At 36.5% G+C, this 17,059-nt stretch overlaps 1 protein-coding gene and 1 non-coding gene across 2 annotated transcripts in view; one reads left to right on the forward strand and one right to left on the reverse strand.

Moving 5' to 3' along the window:
* Positions 1–17,059, reverse strand: part of BRWD1 (bromodomain and WD repeat domain containing 1) — a 123,660-nt gene that overhangs the window by 57,543 nt on the left and 49,058 nt on the right. Inside the window, exons 18-21 of the mRNA XM_043474437.1 lie at positions 14,860–15,045; positions 9,980–10,163; positions 6,743–6,836; positions 2,087–2,218 (exon numbers count right to left, since the gene is read on the reverse strand). Coding sequence (XP_043330372.1) covers positions 2,087–2,218; positions 6,743–6,836; positions 9,980–10,163; positions 14,860–15,045 — 596 coding nt within the window. The remainder of the gene's footprint in view (positions 1–2,086; positions 2,219–6,742; positions 6,837–9,979; positions 10,164–14,859; positions 15,046–17,059) is intronic.
* Positions 2,441–2,574, forward strand: LOC122445670. Its single transcript, XR_006270626.1, has one exon. It is a non-coding gene; the product is annotated as a small nucleolar RNA SNORA41 (small nucleolar RNA).

Genomic DNA, 17,059 nt, shown 5'->3' on the forward strand with positions numbered 1-17,059 from the left:
AATATGACCCAGCAAATTGACTACTAGATATAAACCAAAATGTAAACTTATGTCCTAACAAAACCCTGTACATAAATGTTAATAAGCAGCAATATTCACCACAGTCAAAAAGTAGAAACAGAACTTCCCTGGAGGTCCAGTGGTTAAGTATCTGCAGAGGATACCAGTTCAATCCCTGGTGCAGGACGATTCCACATGCCATGGGTCATCTAAGCCATGCACCTGGAGCCTGTGCTGCACAACAAGAGAAGCCACCGCAACGAGAATCCCACACACCACACGAAGAGTAGGCCCTGCTCTCCCCAACAAGGGAAATCCTGTGCATAGCAGCAAAGAACCAGTGCAGCCAAAACTTTTTTTTCTTTTAAGTAGAAATAATACAAATGCCCACTAGCTGATGAGTGGGTAAACAAATGGCAGTCTATTCCTATAATAGAATATAGGGCAATGAAAAAGAATGAAGTCCTGCTTATACATGGAATCAGCCCTGAAAGCATTAAGTGAAAAAAGTCAGTCACAAGATCATTCTGTATGTGTCTATTAAATGAAATGTCCAGAAAGCAAAAATTAACAGGAATAGAAAGATTAGTGGCTGCCAGGGGCTTGGAAGGAGTACAAGCCCATCCATGGAAGTACTTGCAAATGGGTATAAGGTTTCTTCTTAGGTGATTAAAATATTTTGAAATTAAACAGTGGTGGTGACAGCACAATTTTGTTTTTGTTTTTCTCGTTTATTTTTATTAGTTGGAGGCTAATTACAATATTGTAGTGGCTTTTGCCATACATTGACATGAATCAGCCATGGATTTACATGTGTTCCCCATCCTGATCCCCCCTCCCACCTCTCTCCCCATCCCATCGCTCTGGGTCTTCCCAGTGCACCAGCCCTGAGCACTTGTCTCACACATCCAACCTGGGCTGGTGATCTGCTTCACCCTTGATAGTATACTTGTTTCAATGCTATTCTCTCAGAACATCCCACCCTTGCCTTCTCCCACAGAGTCCAAAAGTCTGTTCTGTACATCTGTGTCTCTTTTTCTGTTTTGCATATAGGGTTATCATTACCATCTTTTTAAATTCCACATATATGCATTAGTATACTGTATTGGTGTTTATCTTTCTGGCTTACGTCACTCGGTATAATGGGCTCCAGTTTCATCCATCTCATTAGAACTGATTCAAATGAATTCTTTTTAATGGCTGAGTAATATTCCATTGTGTATATGTACCACAGCTTCCTTATCCATTCGTCTGCTGATGGGCATCTAGGTTGCTTCCATGTCCTGGCTATTATAAACAGTGCTGTGATGAACACTAGGGTGCACGTGTCTCTTTCAGATCTGGTTTCCTCAGTGTGTATGCCCAGGAGTGGGATTGCTGGGTCATATGGCAGTTCTATTTCCAGTTTTTTAAGAAATCTCCACACTGTTTTCCATAGTGGCTATACTAGTTTGCATTCCCACCAACAGTGTAAGAGGGTTCCCTTTTCTCCACACCCTCTCCAGCATTTATTGCTTGTAGACTTTTGGATAGCAGCCATCCTGACTGGTGTGTAACGGTACCTCATTGTGGTTTTGATTTGCATTTCTCTGATAATGAGTGATGATGAACATCTTTTCATGTGTTTGTTAGCCATCTGTATGTCTTCTTTGGAGAAATGTCTGTTTAGTTCTTTAGCCCATTTCACAATTTTGTTAATATTCTAAAACCACTGGACACTGTACATGGTATGGTACAAATGCTGTTCAAAATTGTTAAGAGAAATTCAAAATGTGAAATTTCATCTTAATCTCTAGAGAATACTATTGTTGTTAGTTTATTTTTTGTTGTTGTTGTTAGTTTAGTCGCTAAGTCATGTCAGACTTTTTGCTGCACCATGAACTGTAGCCATTTCCCAGACAACAATACTGCAGTCCAGGGGATCTGCCTGACCCAGGGATCAAACCCACAAAAAAAAATAATAATGATAAAAATAAAAAATAGAATACTGTTATTTTTACATAATTTCAAGGTAGATTCAAAGTAAAGAATTAAGACAAATTATTATTCAAGATAATTTTATATGTTTTAAAGTTATGAAACTCACATGTCTTATGGAGCTTGAAGATTCATTTCCAGAAGATAACTCAAGCCGTCCAAGATTTCTTCTACCATAATTTGGATATTTACGCCTACATGTCCTCTGTCTAGACTGTGACATCAAAGTCACCGAATCAGACTGAAATACAAATGTGCAGATGAGAATAAACACTTAAATAAGTACAACCGTCAATGAAATATTTATCATTCTATCAAGTCCCTAAAGGATTTAAGACAAAAATAATAATAGTAAATTCAAAAAATAAAATATTCTTGAATGGGTATTTTTGCCACGTATTGTTAATCAAGATTGGTTGTTTTCTGCTTTTTTTTTTTCTTTTTAACTTTTAAGATATTTAGATTCCACAGCTACTGGTCTGCAGCTGTTCTTAAAGGCAGCAGCTGTGGCATTCCACTGTGGGGAAGAAACTGCCACACAACTCAGCACCTCTTTCTCAGCACAACAGAAAGTGGGCATGTGTGTGACAAACACAAGGCGAAAAAAAAAAAGGAAAAAAAAAAAGATATTAGAAGACATGGCTAAATTTAATAAGCACATTAGATCAGCATCTTCCAAACTGTATCATATTAATTGGTTTACCATAAGATAATAACTATAATCCAAAAAAAAGAAATCACTTTAAAGTATTTATCTTAGAAGTGAAAGTATATATTCCTATATTATGATGCAGTAACCAATCTTAAGAAATGTATCACTGTGTGAATACACAGAGAGAAATATCTGAAATGATCCTTAAGTAACAATACAACTTATTTTCAGGTTTTAACTTTTTGGATGATTTGTTGTCAGTACTTTTCAGCTGTGCTTAAATTTTTTTTATGTGTGCGTGCTTGAATTTTTAAAAATACTTTTTAATTAACAAAATAACTGAATAATCTTTTAAAATCAGCCAAGTAAAATAGCTAGACTGAAAGGGCAGCATTGGGGGGTGAAGGGGGGAGGAGCATGCTATTTCTCACACACCAAAATCATGTATTCATGTATGTGAAAGCACTCCGTGAAAGTATATATTCCCAGAACTGATATACAAAATCAATTTTCATGTTAGTGCCATCTTTTTATAACCATGAGGGTGTTTTATCAACATATCCTGGCTGATTTTAAAACAACTCCTTTCCTTAATCTGCCAGTACTTTTTTTTGTTAAAGCAACAATTCCTATTAATGAATTTCATGACTAAGAATATGTGAATCAGAGGGACCAAAAAACTACCAATAAGAACAAGAAAATCTGTCCAAATACAATTTTTTAAAAAAGTTTGAGGGCACTATATACCTAATGAGTCTATGAAGATTTACAAGACCAATACACACAAAAAAGTTATCAGCAATGTAAAAGAACCCTAGATTTTCACTCTGGAAGAGGAAGTCAAAAGATTTAGCAGATAAACAAAAAACTGACAGACTGAATTCTTGAGTTAAGCTAACAAAAATTGCAACCCAGAGTCTCCTACATATAGGTAAGCAAGCTTTGGCTGTTAGCCCAAAGGACTACAATCTAGACTATAAGTAAACTACAGACCAACAGTAACCCCAAGGAATTAAAAGTCCATCCTTGTCTGGGTTAAGGTGATTCAAGCTTGAAAGAGGCCCAAGCAGCCTACGAGAAGCAAATTATACGTGGAGTAAAAACATTCCGAGACTTCAAATCATCTCTAACCTCTAACATTCAATGAAAAACCACAGGGAACAGGATTTCCCTGGTGGTCCAGCAGTTAACAAAGCCCCTGCCAATGCAGGGGACAGAGGTTCAATCCTTGGTCCAGGAAGATTCTACATACTGCAGGGCAACTAAGGCTGTGCACCACAACTATTTGAAGTGCACACTAGAGCCTGTGCTCTGCAACAAGGGAAACCACCACAATGAGAAGCTTGCACACCACAGCTAGAGAGTAGCTCCCACTCACCACAACTAGGGAGAGCCCATGGGCAGCAATGAAGACCCAGAACAGTCATAAATAAATAAATAAAACACAGGCAACAAAGAAAATGTAACTGTAAAAAAAAGAAAAAAAAAATCAATACTGAATGGAAACGTATCAACAGGGGAATAAGATACTGAAATAATCAAATGGATTTTTTAAATAACTAGGGCTAATTTTCAAGGAAATAAATAATGAGAACTTCAGAAAATGGAAAATTCTGAACCAAAAAAAATACAATAAAACTAAAAACACAAATTTAATAGCAGATTACACACAGCTGCAGAGAACTAACTAAATGGAATATATTCAGTCAGAAAAAAATTCAGAACAGCAAGAAACAGCCTAGAAACAAAAGAGATAGAAAATAAGAGACAGAAAAGTAAAGGATAAAAACATACTATGCAAACACTAGCCAAAAGCACAGCTACCTTCATACAAAAGAATCTGAAGACTAAAGCACTACTACAGATAAATTCGTAATGATAAAAGGTTCAATTCAGTAGGAAGAAGGAAAATTCTAAATATGTACACATATACACACCACATGACATAGCTTCAAACTACATAAAAAACAAGCAGAATCAAAGATATCTACAAACACAGTGATATTTTAACATACATCTCATCTTATAATGATATTTTAACACACATCTCACCTTCCTTATAGAAGAGTTCAATCATTTTGAAACCACATGTGGCATTAACTACTACAGCTGAATATACACATATTATAAGCTCCAATAATTTTGCTCCAGTACATATACTCAAAAGAAATACAAACACGGATACCAAGAAATATGTACAAAATGTTCAAAGCAGTATTCCTAAGTTATTATTCATAATATGAAAACAATCCAAATGTCCTTTAAGAACAAATTAAACAGCAACATGCTCATTGTGTGAATACTATCCAATAATGAAAACAACTGAACTGCAACTACTCACAGCAAAGATAAATCTCGCAAGGTCAAATGCAAGCCAGATACAAAATATTACATATACATACTGTATGATTCCATTTAGATCAGTGTTTATCCTTTTTAACTTTGTAACTGTTTCTTGAATAAATTTTTGATGTAACTTAATTAGATTGTAAAATATCAAATTACATACCCACATTAGAAACTTATGAATATATGTGCTGTGCTATGGTTGGTCACTCAGTCATGTCTGACTCTTTGCAACCCCATGGACTGTAGCCTGCCAGGCTCCTCAGTCCATGGGGATTCTCCAGGCAAGAATACTGGAGTGGGTTGACTTGACCTCCTCCAAGGGAGCTTCTCAACCTAGGGATCAAACTCAGGTATCACGCATTGCAGGTGGATTCTTTACCATCTGGGCCAGCAAGGAAGCCCAAGAATACTGGAATGTGTAGCCTATTCCTTCTCCAGGGGCTCTTCCTGACCTCGGAATTGAACTGGGGTCTCCCGGATTACAGGCAGATTCTTTACTGTCTGAGCCAGCAGGGAAACCCAAGAATACTGGAGTGGGTAGCTTATCCCTTCTCCAGGGGATCGTCCCGACCTAGGAATCGCACCGGGGTCTCCTGGATTACAGACAGATTCTTTAACAGCTGAGCTACCAGGGAAGCCCTCTATGAATATATAACAGCACTGTAATCAGATTTTTTTCACTATTTCATAACTTATTTTTTCAGCAGAAACAATTGAAAAAATTGATTTCTTAAAAATTGTAGTTAAATTTAACTTTGAAGATTTTTCAAGAGGAAATACCCTAACTAAAGCTGAAGATATACTCATTCAGATAGTCAACATTTTCTTCTTTTCAGTACTTTACATAGTAACAACTTGAATTACTTTTAAATTAATAAGATAGAGACGGTTTTTATTTAATTCTTAAAGCCCAAGTCACAAACAAAGGCACTGTTTATGTGGCATCAAGACAGTGAATGTGGCAGCCAGGCACACACAGGCCATTTCTCATGATACGGCCACAAGACTAAATGATCAACTGAGAGAGAATACCCTGCAAACACAACCATTGTTCCCCACAGTTTTGTAGCACTTATCTTGCATATATTTTGTGTAAATTCCATTAACTTGCTAATGCTTCATATATGATAGTTATGAAAATCTAAAATGAGCAATTAAACACTAAGGAATAAGATTTTTCTCAAGTGGGTTTGGGCTTTGCATGATCACATACCTAAGATTTTTTAGATATCTAAGATTTTTAATAAATGCATGATTTAAAAAACATCAGAAACAGACAAAGCTAACCAGCATCTTTAGAAGTCAATAGTTGATTACCTTCAGGAGAAAGGAGAAGTGATTGAGAATGGAAACAAAATGCTTTTGATGGGCTCATAATGTTCTAGTGATTATTAAGAGCATAACCATTTTTTCTTTTTTCTTCTTAGGCCATGCCATGAGGCATGCAGGATCTCAGTACCCCGACCAAGGATTGAACCCAAGCCTCCCAGGCCGTCCATATTGGGAATGGGGAGTTTTAACCACTTAACCACCAGGGAAGTCCTGACAATAATTTTCTAGAATCCTTTAGCACTCTCAGGCATTAGGCTACTTCCTGCAAGTTTCAAGTCACTTTTCCTAACAGCTGTACAACTTTATGTCTACCATTTAAAATCCCAAATAGAAGACAAATATTACTAATATTCGCATTGATAAAAAAGAAAACTATAAATTTCAGTTCAATTTCTAATTTGTTTATTCCTAAGAAAATGGAATTTAGGTTACCTTTTGTGAGAACTGGAGAGTCTTCCTCTTTCTTCCAATTATATAAAGATTTCTTTCTTGTTCACCTTTCTCTATTCTGAAGTCTTCCAACTTCCTACAAATTTAAGTACCCAGTTATATTAGTTACAGATAAATAAAGGATATATAGAGAAAAAAAAGCACAATTCTGGGAATCATAAGTTACTTTTTTAATTATTAAGAAAATTCCTAAAGTTATAATAAAACTTAAGTCAAACAGTAGTTTGCAAGGAACTTAATATAAACAATATCTTACAGGCAACTAGGAGGTCCTATTTTTCATATCTAACACAGAAATATTCATTCATTTATGTTCTGCTTGGCCCTATGAGGACCAATCTGAACAGGATCTCTCACATTAGCTACTCAAAATATACCTATGATTTTTCAAAATTGCAATTCTAGTCTCTAAAGAAAAAATAAGAGCAGAATCCTTCTCCAAACTTAACACTTCTCATTTTATAATTTCTAGAAACCAGAACAGCAATGTTACTGGTTCTTCTAATCACCTATATTTCACTCACATGACACAAAAGAAAATTTATAATGCTGCTGTGACAAATTACAGAGCAAGGGGTCTTTGGCAATGAAGATCATTTTCCTTCTTCACCACTAGAGAGTTCAAGTAACTAAATGTCTTTTTTCTCAAATATGTTGTTGAAAACATGGCTTTATGCTTTGTGTGCTCACTTTAAAATTCCACGAGAAAGTTTCAAAACTGACTTTGTACCCATGCTCTAAGATATAAGTAAACACTGAAATGAGTATAAGCATAAATGATATAAAGACAAAGACTGATTTCCAAGGAAATCACTTTTTTCTCAAAATACATCAGCAGCCCACACTCATATGACAGCCAAACATTATCCACAGGGGAGTTCTAAATCAGACTCCCCTTCACAAGTAATCAATTTCACCAGCAGTATATGTATTTAAGGAACTACCATGAGGTTTTTCACTTGTAGCCAAATCAAACTCCTACCCTATACCTGGACACCTCCCTTTGTTTTGACAGTGAACCACTACACACAATTTATTTTCAATCAATAATAAAGCAAAGGAAGATTCTAGATCTTCAAAAGCACCACGCTCAACTGTATGTGATTCCACACCTATGTGAGGTGGTCAGTTAAGAAAAGTAACATTATGAAAGATCACAATACATATATGTGATTCACTCATTCATTTAGAATGAACATAATTTCTATTTATTGGATTTAGACAAACTATATACCTGAACGTTAGCCCCAAACAGAACCATGCCATGCCATGCTAGGTCACTTCAGTCGTGTCCGACTCTTTGTGACCCCGTGGACTGTAGCCCGCCAGGCTCCTCTGTCCATGGGATTCTCTAGCCAAGAATACTGGAGCTGCCATGCCCTCCTCCAGGGGATCTTTCCAATCCAGGGAATTCTGAGACTTCCCTGGTGGCACAATGGATACGAATCTGCCTGCCAGTGCAGGGGACACCAGGATTCAACCCCTGGTCCAGGAGGATTCCACATGCCTTGGAGCAAATAAGCTCATGCACCAAAACTATGGAGACTGTGCCCTAGAGCCTGTGCTCTGCAACAAGAGGAGCCACTGCAATGAGAAGCCTGCACACCACAATAAGAAGCCCCAACTTGCCACAGCTAGAGAATGCCTGCACCCAGCAAGGAAGATACAGCATCACCAAAAATAAATAAAAGTATTTAGAAAAAACAAAAGAAATGCTTGTTTAAGGAACTATTCTTTAGGACTTTCATTTCTGATAACTGTTTGCTTCCCTTGATTTTGACAACAAAAAGTATAGCAAAATGACACTTTCAGTTTCAATGATCATGCAACTCAAGACAAATTTTAAGGCTTAATTATAGCATACTACATACATGGTGGTGATTTTCTGTATTTCTTATCCCAATTTCAGATTTTGCTTTTCACCAGTTTACTGTATACTTATAAACATTCTTAAATTCACTGTATAAAATATAAGTATCATAAAATACTAATCCCTGACTCTTCTGGCTAAACGAAAACTTACACAAAATTATCTTCAAGGTATTAGTTATTATGAGACACAAACATGACAGAATGCTGAAAGGTTTTAGATATCAACAAAAATAGTATCTGCTGCCTCCATTGTGGTAACTTGAAAATCAGTATAGTACAATTCAGTACAAGGAAAATCCTACCATCCACAGCATACTTAGGAGATATCATTTTTCCCTAAAAGAGAATAGGGTTACTTAAGAGGAAAGACTGATCCTAGATCTAGGTAAAGAAATTTACAAAATCAATCTGTAACCCTGTCATGCCTGACATCAAAGACGATATGCAAGGCTACTACATCATTTCAAAAGGACTCCAGGGCCAACTTGCAGAAGCTCCTCCTGGCCAGAGATGGAAAAACTTAAATATCAATAAGGACATTAGAAATAGCTATATCACAACAGTGTGATTAATACAGTGAAAAACACAAACACATATGAACTGGCCACTCTAGGACATAAAGGAATAAATTTTTATTTTGAAGGTAAATAAAGCAAAATCAGCAAGCAGTATCCTGCTTTTTATACAAACTTTACTACTAGATGATCAAATAATAGAAGTGGGTAAATTTTTGTTTAGAAGTATCCAAGATAATAAAGAACTCAGCTGAAATATCACTCTTTTATAATCTCTAAAGAATTAATGCATCTAGGGTAGTCAGCATCAATACCTGCTACCACAAAAAAAAAAGGAAATTATGTGCCTTCTGATGGAATTTTACCACTTACGAAATAATCTCACATAAAACTAAAAATAAGACATTTGGAATAACTAGAAATTTAAACACTGGCTATTTGGTTCTATTGAGGAATTGTTTTTTTTTTTTTTAAAGATATGACAATGGCACTATGGTTTTATTTTAAGATAAGTAATTATCTTTAGAAATTACATACTGATAAACTTTTGGACAAAATGGAAGTCTGAAACATCCTTCAAAATAATACTGAAGGAAGAAAAGGCAGGTGTTTATGTAGATGAAACAAGATGAGTTATGAAAAAACTTACCACAGTAAAAAGTTAGAGAACACTTATGACATTTTCCTACCACAATTAAAATATATCCCAATCCATTACTAAAATATATGTATATGATTATTTATACCATTAAAAATTTAACTATGTGTAAATAACCATATAGATATATTTTCATAGATATAAACAATTATTAATAGATATCCTAAAACAAACCTAAATATGCCTAGTGGTACCTCTGGGACAACCACTCTTCGCTTCCAGGCCTGCAGGTCACGCTCCGTAGCCATCTGACTGCGCGGAGCATTCTGGTGCATCTGACGGACACCTTCCACTTGTCCACTACGACGCAGACCAATATTTGGAGGAGACTGGATGTCTAAGCTTAGTCTTCTAAAACCTAGGAAAAAGTTGTAAAGAATGACTGCAAAACAAACTTCAATCTAATGTGCATATACATTCCTAACATGATACGAACCAAAATAAAAGATCTACTGAAAAAACTTTGGAAAAAAGAACTTTTAATGTGACTGAGATTAAAATGTAGAACACAAAACATGACTATTAACATCATTTTCCATTTTTACTAGACTTTCTGAATTTTATGTTACAAGCATTTTCTATAATAATGTTATACTTGCAGTCCTAAAAACCTTGCCTTCCTCAAAAGTGCAAGCTAAAATATCATCTTTCTCGAAAAATCAGCAATGCAAATAGATGTCTCAAACTGTGGTGGCTTGATAATAAGAGATCTAATAACAAACATTATTTATGACCTAAAGAGATAATCTAAGCCACTCGGGCAGGCAGCCTGCCAGAGACCATTATTAAAAATTCACAAAAATGTGAAGTGGGGAAATGCCGGCAGCACCTGAAGTGGAGCTCGGGTAACAGAGCAATGCGGACAACACGGAGCCCTGAGCCTGCGCAGAGCTGGGATGGCTCACAGGAGGCCGCAGGGTAACCTCCAGGAGCTGCAAGTCACGAAGGATGGAGACCACCCTGAGGGGTTGTGGGGGGAAGCCCAGGCAAGTACTTGTTTCCTTAAAATACAGGGTGAGCACAGGGAACTCTCCTCAATGCTCTGTGGTGACCTAGATGGAAAGAAATTCCAAAGAAGAGGGGATATATCTATATGTATAGCTATTCACTTTGCTGCACAGAAGAAATTAACACAATGTTGTAAAGCAACTATACTCAAATTTAAAAATATTTTTTTTAAAGAAAGTAAAAAAAAAAAAAGAAGAGTGAAGAGGACCCTGCTACTAACTGGGGGCTATATACTTTTTGGCCACCTCATGTGAAGAGTTGACTCATTTGAAAAGACCCTGATGCTGGGAAAGATTTAAGGCAGGAGGAGAAGGGGACAACAGAGGATGAGATGGTTGGATGGCATCACTGACTCCATGGAGATGAGTTTGAGTAAACTCCAGGAGTTGGTGACGGACAGGCAAGCCTGGCGTGCTGTGGTTCATGGGGTCGCGAAGAGTCAGACATGACTGAGCGACTAAACTGAACTGAACTGAAGGAGGCTATTCAATTTTACTTCAAATACGCCAGCTCTCCGTGCCCAGGATAAAATTCAAATATGAGTGAATGCAACTTCTGCACTCTTCTACATACAACATTCTGTTTACTGATCAAATGTGAACCAGTTTGTACTGCACAACACACTATACTTCATCTATTAAAAATTGTTAAGTGAGCCTTCTATTAATCCAAAATTTATATTGAAACATACTGATGTTTAAGAAACAATTTTTGCATTTAGAACTAAAAATAAATTCTAAATTTAACTGCCCAAGTCACAGCATTATTCTCCAATTTGAAGAAAACATATGCACAGGTAACTTATCTCAGGTTACTTTTCATACTTGCTGTTGAAAGTATGAAAAGTAACATGAGTGACCATAAACAGATTAATTACAAAGAACTGTTATTCCACATAGTGGAATACTATGAAGCTATACAAAGGAATGAAGAAGAGTTCTATGAATGGATAGAAGTGATTTATAGAACATACTGTAAAGGAAAAAAGCAAGGTGTGAAAAGAATTCATACATATCTTGTATCACTTGCTCTGATGCACTGAGATAAACACAGCAGCAACTATGTGTGTGTGTGTGTGTTAGTTGTGTAGTCGTGTCCGACTCTTTGCAACCCCATAGACTGTAGCCCACCAGGACCCTCTGTCTGTGGGATTCTCCAGGCAAGAACACTGGAGTGGGCTGCCATTTCCTTCTCCAAAAGAAACTACAGAAAGTAAAAAAGTGAAGTCGCTCAGTCATGTCCAACTCTTTGCAACCCCATGGACTGTCGCTTACCAGGCTTCTCCATCCATGGAATTTTCCAGGCAGGAGTACTGGAGCGGGTTGCCATTTCCTTCTCCAGTATTCTTGCCTAAAATATTGAACCTGAATCCAATTATAAGATAATTAGACACATTCAGGGAATTGAGGGAAAATCTGTGAAATAACAGGCCTGCACTCTCGTAAGTACCAACGCCATGAGGGAACTATTCTAAATTAGGAGGGATAATAACTAAACACAACAACTAAGGCTTGATTAAATCCTAAAATTTTAAAAAGCCCTGAAGGACAATTTTGGAACAAGTGATGAAATATGAAGACTGTACATTAAGTAGCAGTATTTTATAGTTTGTACACTGTATAGTATTATAGTTTGTTGACCTACGATCACTGTATTATGAACGTATAAAAATGTTTCTGGTTCTTGGAAGATACAGAATCATGTCTGAAGGGATAAAGTTCACAGTATCTCCAACTTGCTCTAAAATATATGAAAAAGAATACCAGAGACAGAAATTATTTCAAGTGTATATGAGAACCATACAAGACTCTTAATATCATTTGTTTGAGATTAGCAAATTCTCAAAAGTACCCACAAATCCATCAAGAGATTGAGTGAATAAAATCAGATATAGGCATACAACAGAGTACACAACAGTCAAAACTAATCCAATGCAATAACTGATCAATCTTAAAAATACAGCATTCTAATGGCAGAAAGTGAAGAGGAACTAAAGAGCCTCTTGACGAGGGTGAAAGAGGAGAGTGGAGAAGCTGGCTTAAAACTCAACATTCAAAAAACTAAGATCATGGCATCCAGTCCCATCACTTCATGGCAAATAGATGGGAAAATAATGGAAGCAGTGACAGATTTTGTTTACTTGGGCTCCAAAATCATTGCAGATGGTGACTGCAGCCATGAAATTAAAAAACGCTTCCTCCCTGGAAGAAAAGCCTGACAAACCAATACAGCATATTAAAAAGCAGAGACCAGTTTGCTAACAGAGATCTGCCTAGTCAAAGCTATATGGTTTTTCCAGTAGTCAGGTATGACTGTGAGAGCTGGATCACAGAGGCGGAGCGCCAAAGAATTGATGCTTTCAAATTGTGGTCCTAGAGAAGACTCTGGGAGAAGTCCCTTGGACAGCAATGAGATCAAACCAGTCAATCCTAAAGAAAATCAACCTTGAATATTCATTGGAAGGGCTGTTCCTAAAGCTGAAGTCCCAATACTTTGGAACATGATGCAAAGAGCCAACTCACTGGAAAAGACCCAACTCACTGGAAAAGACCCCGATGCTGGGAAAGATTGAGGGCAGGTGGAAAAGGCAACAACAGAGGATGAGATGGTTGGATGGCATCACCAACTCAATGGACATGAATCTGAGCAAACTCCAGGAGACAGAGGAGGATAGAGAAGCCTGGAGTGCTGCAGTCCCTGGGGTCACAAAGAATCAGACACAAAGTTCCCTTTATAAACCTTTTTATGAAGTTTAAAAACAAATGCTTTTTATTAATACATTTAAGAATGTCAAGTCTATTTTTAGAATTCAAAGGAAGGATCAACAGAATTATCATCTTGGGAGAGGGAAATAGGGCAGGACCACATAAAAAGATGTGTATTATTATCATGATTAAAAAAAAAAAAAGAAAATGAAGAGCATCTGTGAACCAATAAGACTATGTCAATAACAAAATTTGAGAGTTTTGTTGCTGTTGTTAAGTATTTACTTATTTACGTGGCTATACCTGGTCTTAGCTGTAGCATGCAGGATTTAGTTCCCTGACCAGGGATTGAACCCAGGCCCCCTGCACCAACAGCATGGAGTCTCAGTCACTCAACTACCAGGGGTTCCAAGAACAAAGTTTTGACAGACACAATTCTGTGCTGCTAGAAACCAAAACAACTAAATATATAAAAGAAGTAAAACTTAAAGTATAACGCACTGATTTTAAAGAGAATTAATGAAACTTCCAGACCTAACAGTCACTTCAAATAAAAATCTAAAGCTCTCCGAGTTTTCTGGAGCCCAGCGGTTGCAACTCTCTGCTTTTACTGCCGAGGACCTGGGTTTGATTCCTGGCCAGGAAACTAGACCCCATCAGTCATGTGGCAAAACAAAAAATAATAATAAAAAATCTAGTCTAGTTATGAGGCAGATTAGATGAAAGAGAGCAAGAGTGAAAGGGCAGAAAGAGCTGAAGAAACTGATCAGAACAGAGCACAGAGCAATAAAGAGATAGGAAATTTTATAGCATTTTATGGACTCAAAAAGCTCTAATCTTCCACAGGGTTTTAACTTTCCCAGAGTTCAGCTGCATAACAATCACCATCTCTTCTAGATTATTTCCATTATTATAATTATTACCACATTCCAGTATTAAGTACTCTGCCCTGAAATTTACTGCAAGCTTTCTAATTCTATAAGAAACATTAGGGCTCTACTCAATTAACTTTTTAAAAGATTATATAAAAAGGAAGCCTAATGTTTCCTTTAGAAAACAGTTTGTTCTCTCTTTTTAACTCAAAACAATATAATTTTGTAAATACTCTTATTTTAGAGCAAAAAGACTTCAACAGCCTTTCAAAGTACCTGAAATTCAAACGTTCATTTGTTAGTCCATCAACCTTATACCTCATAAAGCTATCCTCCAGACTTCTGCTCAAAGTTGTAAATGTATACTGCTTAAAGTTTTTCACACTGCATGCAAGGGACAATGACTTCATTTATTCTTCAATTTCAATCTAGCCATGTTAAGGCAAAATACCTCTGCTGTATTTCTTACCTCTTCGGGGTGTTTCTTCCCCATTTGAAAGTCCACTTGGAATAGCCTCCTGACCTGCTCCCATTCTCTGATCTTGCTGCTGCTGCAACTGTCTTATCATTCCATCCAGGACACTGCGCTCTGGGCTTCGTTCACCATTATCATTGGTTTGCAGGCTTATAATTTGTTCTATTACCTCTCCATCACCTGCAAATTCAATGAATGAATATCAAATCATAATATATACAAAGATGGAAAAAAAACCTTTCAACAAGTTACAATTAAAATGACATTAGCAACTGTCAGAAGACTTGTTTTCCAAAAATAATCATTAAAGAGAGCCTTTATTTTCACAACTAATTAAGTGAGAGAAAAGATTCAAAACCAACTTTACAGTACTAAGTTCCACAAAAACCTCAACAGAGCTTCTGAAATCCGTCGAAGTAAGTAGAGGAAAACACATTTCAGCGAAAATCTTGTTTTTCTGTTTCAGATCAATGCCTCTTATTTATACAATTATTTCATTAAATCTTATTTCCCAAGGTCTCTGACTGTAATAGATCAACAAAGAATCAACTGGACTTCATTGTATACCTCTGAGTTTTCTATACAACTCAGTCTCTGATGTAGAGAAAAGCAATGGCATTTCCTTAGTCTTAAGAAATAAAAAAGAGTGAGTAACACCTTTTTGGCCTTCAGCAAATGACCACTCCGAACTGCAGCTGTAATTCTTCAGGTACAAAATCAGATTTTTTTAAGTGTCTTTGCTTCTTTATTTTTCAAATAATACATTTTCAGAGATATTTAATACAGTCATAGTTAGTGTTAATGGAGAAGAAGTGCTGGATGGTTTTGGGGTCTTGAAACGTACTTAAGACAGTAACATTTTCATACAAAAACAATTCTTTACTTTTCCTCCCACCATAAAATACACCTTCTTTGAACACAGAACATAGACCTTCCAACCACACAAGCTTATAAGCAGAATTCTAACAAATTGAGATTAATAGGGTATTAGGCAAAAAGAATGCAAAGATATACTTGTATACTTGCATCCATAGTAACACATGAGAAACTGAAAAATGTCATACTATTTCAGGGAAAAAAAGAATACTTCTATCCTACTACATGAGTTAGATTCCCTTGTGTCTCAGGTAACATCTCCATTTTACTACGGAAATCAATGAAGAACCTAAAAGAGCTAAATAAAAATTACTGAAGCTTTTTTGATGACTGTCAAAAAAAAAAAAAAAAATGAGCTAAGAAAAGCAGAAGTGGAGCCCTAATCTAAAAGGATAAAAAGACTTTCATTAGAACCAGGAGTAACATAACATTCCTAAGATCACAACATGGAACCAAAGGGAAAAGAAGAGAAAAGGAGACTTCTAATCCTCTCCCCTCTCCCCCAAAACCCATGTTACACTTCTCTCCTGGCCCTGAACTTAGATGTAAGCTTGGCGAACACCATCAAGAATGATACTGGTTTCTATCTGGCATAATGCAACCACCATTCAAATATTTAAGAAGGCTTCAATGCTACAGTATTCTTTCACTACAAAATACTACAGCACTGGAAAGAATACAAGAAAGAAGGGCTTTCAAATACTGGATAACTGGGCCCCCTGAGAAGACAAGAGTCCAGTCTTTGGACTGCTCCAGGTAACAGCCTGGAGGCAATTTCCAAGCTGCAGACCAAGGAGAGGGAACCCAAACACCATCCAGAAATCACACTGAGTGGAGAGACAGAGGTCAGGGTCTGGGAGCAAGCGGGAAGACTAAAGTATGCAGACTGGTTAGAAGAACTGAAAAGATACGCCATGATAACACTAATTTTAAAAAGCTGGATTATTTACATTAATATGAAACAAATAGTCTTCAAAACAAGAAATACTCTCCCAAGAATAAACAGGGACATTTCATAATGATGAAAGAATTAATTCACCAAGAGCACAATCTGAAATGTGTATTTACATAATAACAGAATTTTAAAACAATAAAGCAAAAACTGATTGAATCGAAGGAAAAAAATTAGACAAATCCACAGGATAGTTGGATATTTCAGCACTCCTTAAAATAGCCACAAAATGGGAAAAAGCCAAGTGTTCTCCAGCTACTAGTGAATGGATAAATAATGTATATCCACACAATGGTACATGATCACTAAACATGGGGAAAAAAAAAAAGACTGATACCTGCAACAACAGGAATGAATCTCAAAAGC

Source organism: Cervus canadensis, chromosome 7 (assembly GCF_019320065.1).
Source record: "Cervus canadensis isolate Bull #8, Minnesota chromosome 7, ASM1932006v1, whole genome shotgun sequence".
Classification (NCBI taxonomy): Eukaryota; Metazoa; Chordata; class Mammalia; order Artiodactyla; family Cervidae; genus Cervus; species Cervus canadensis.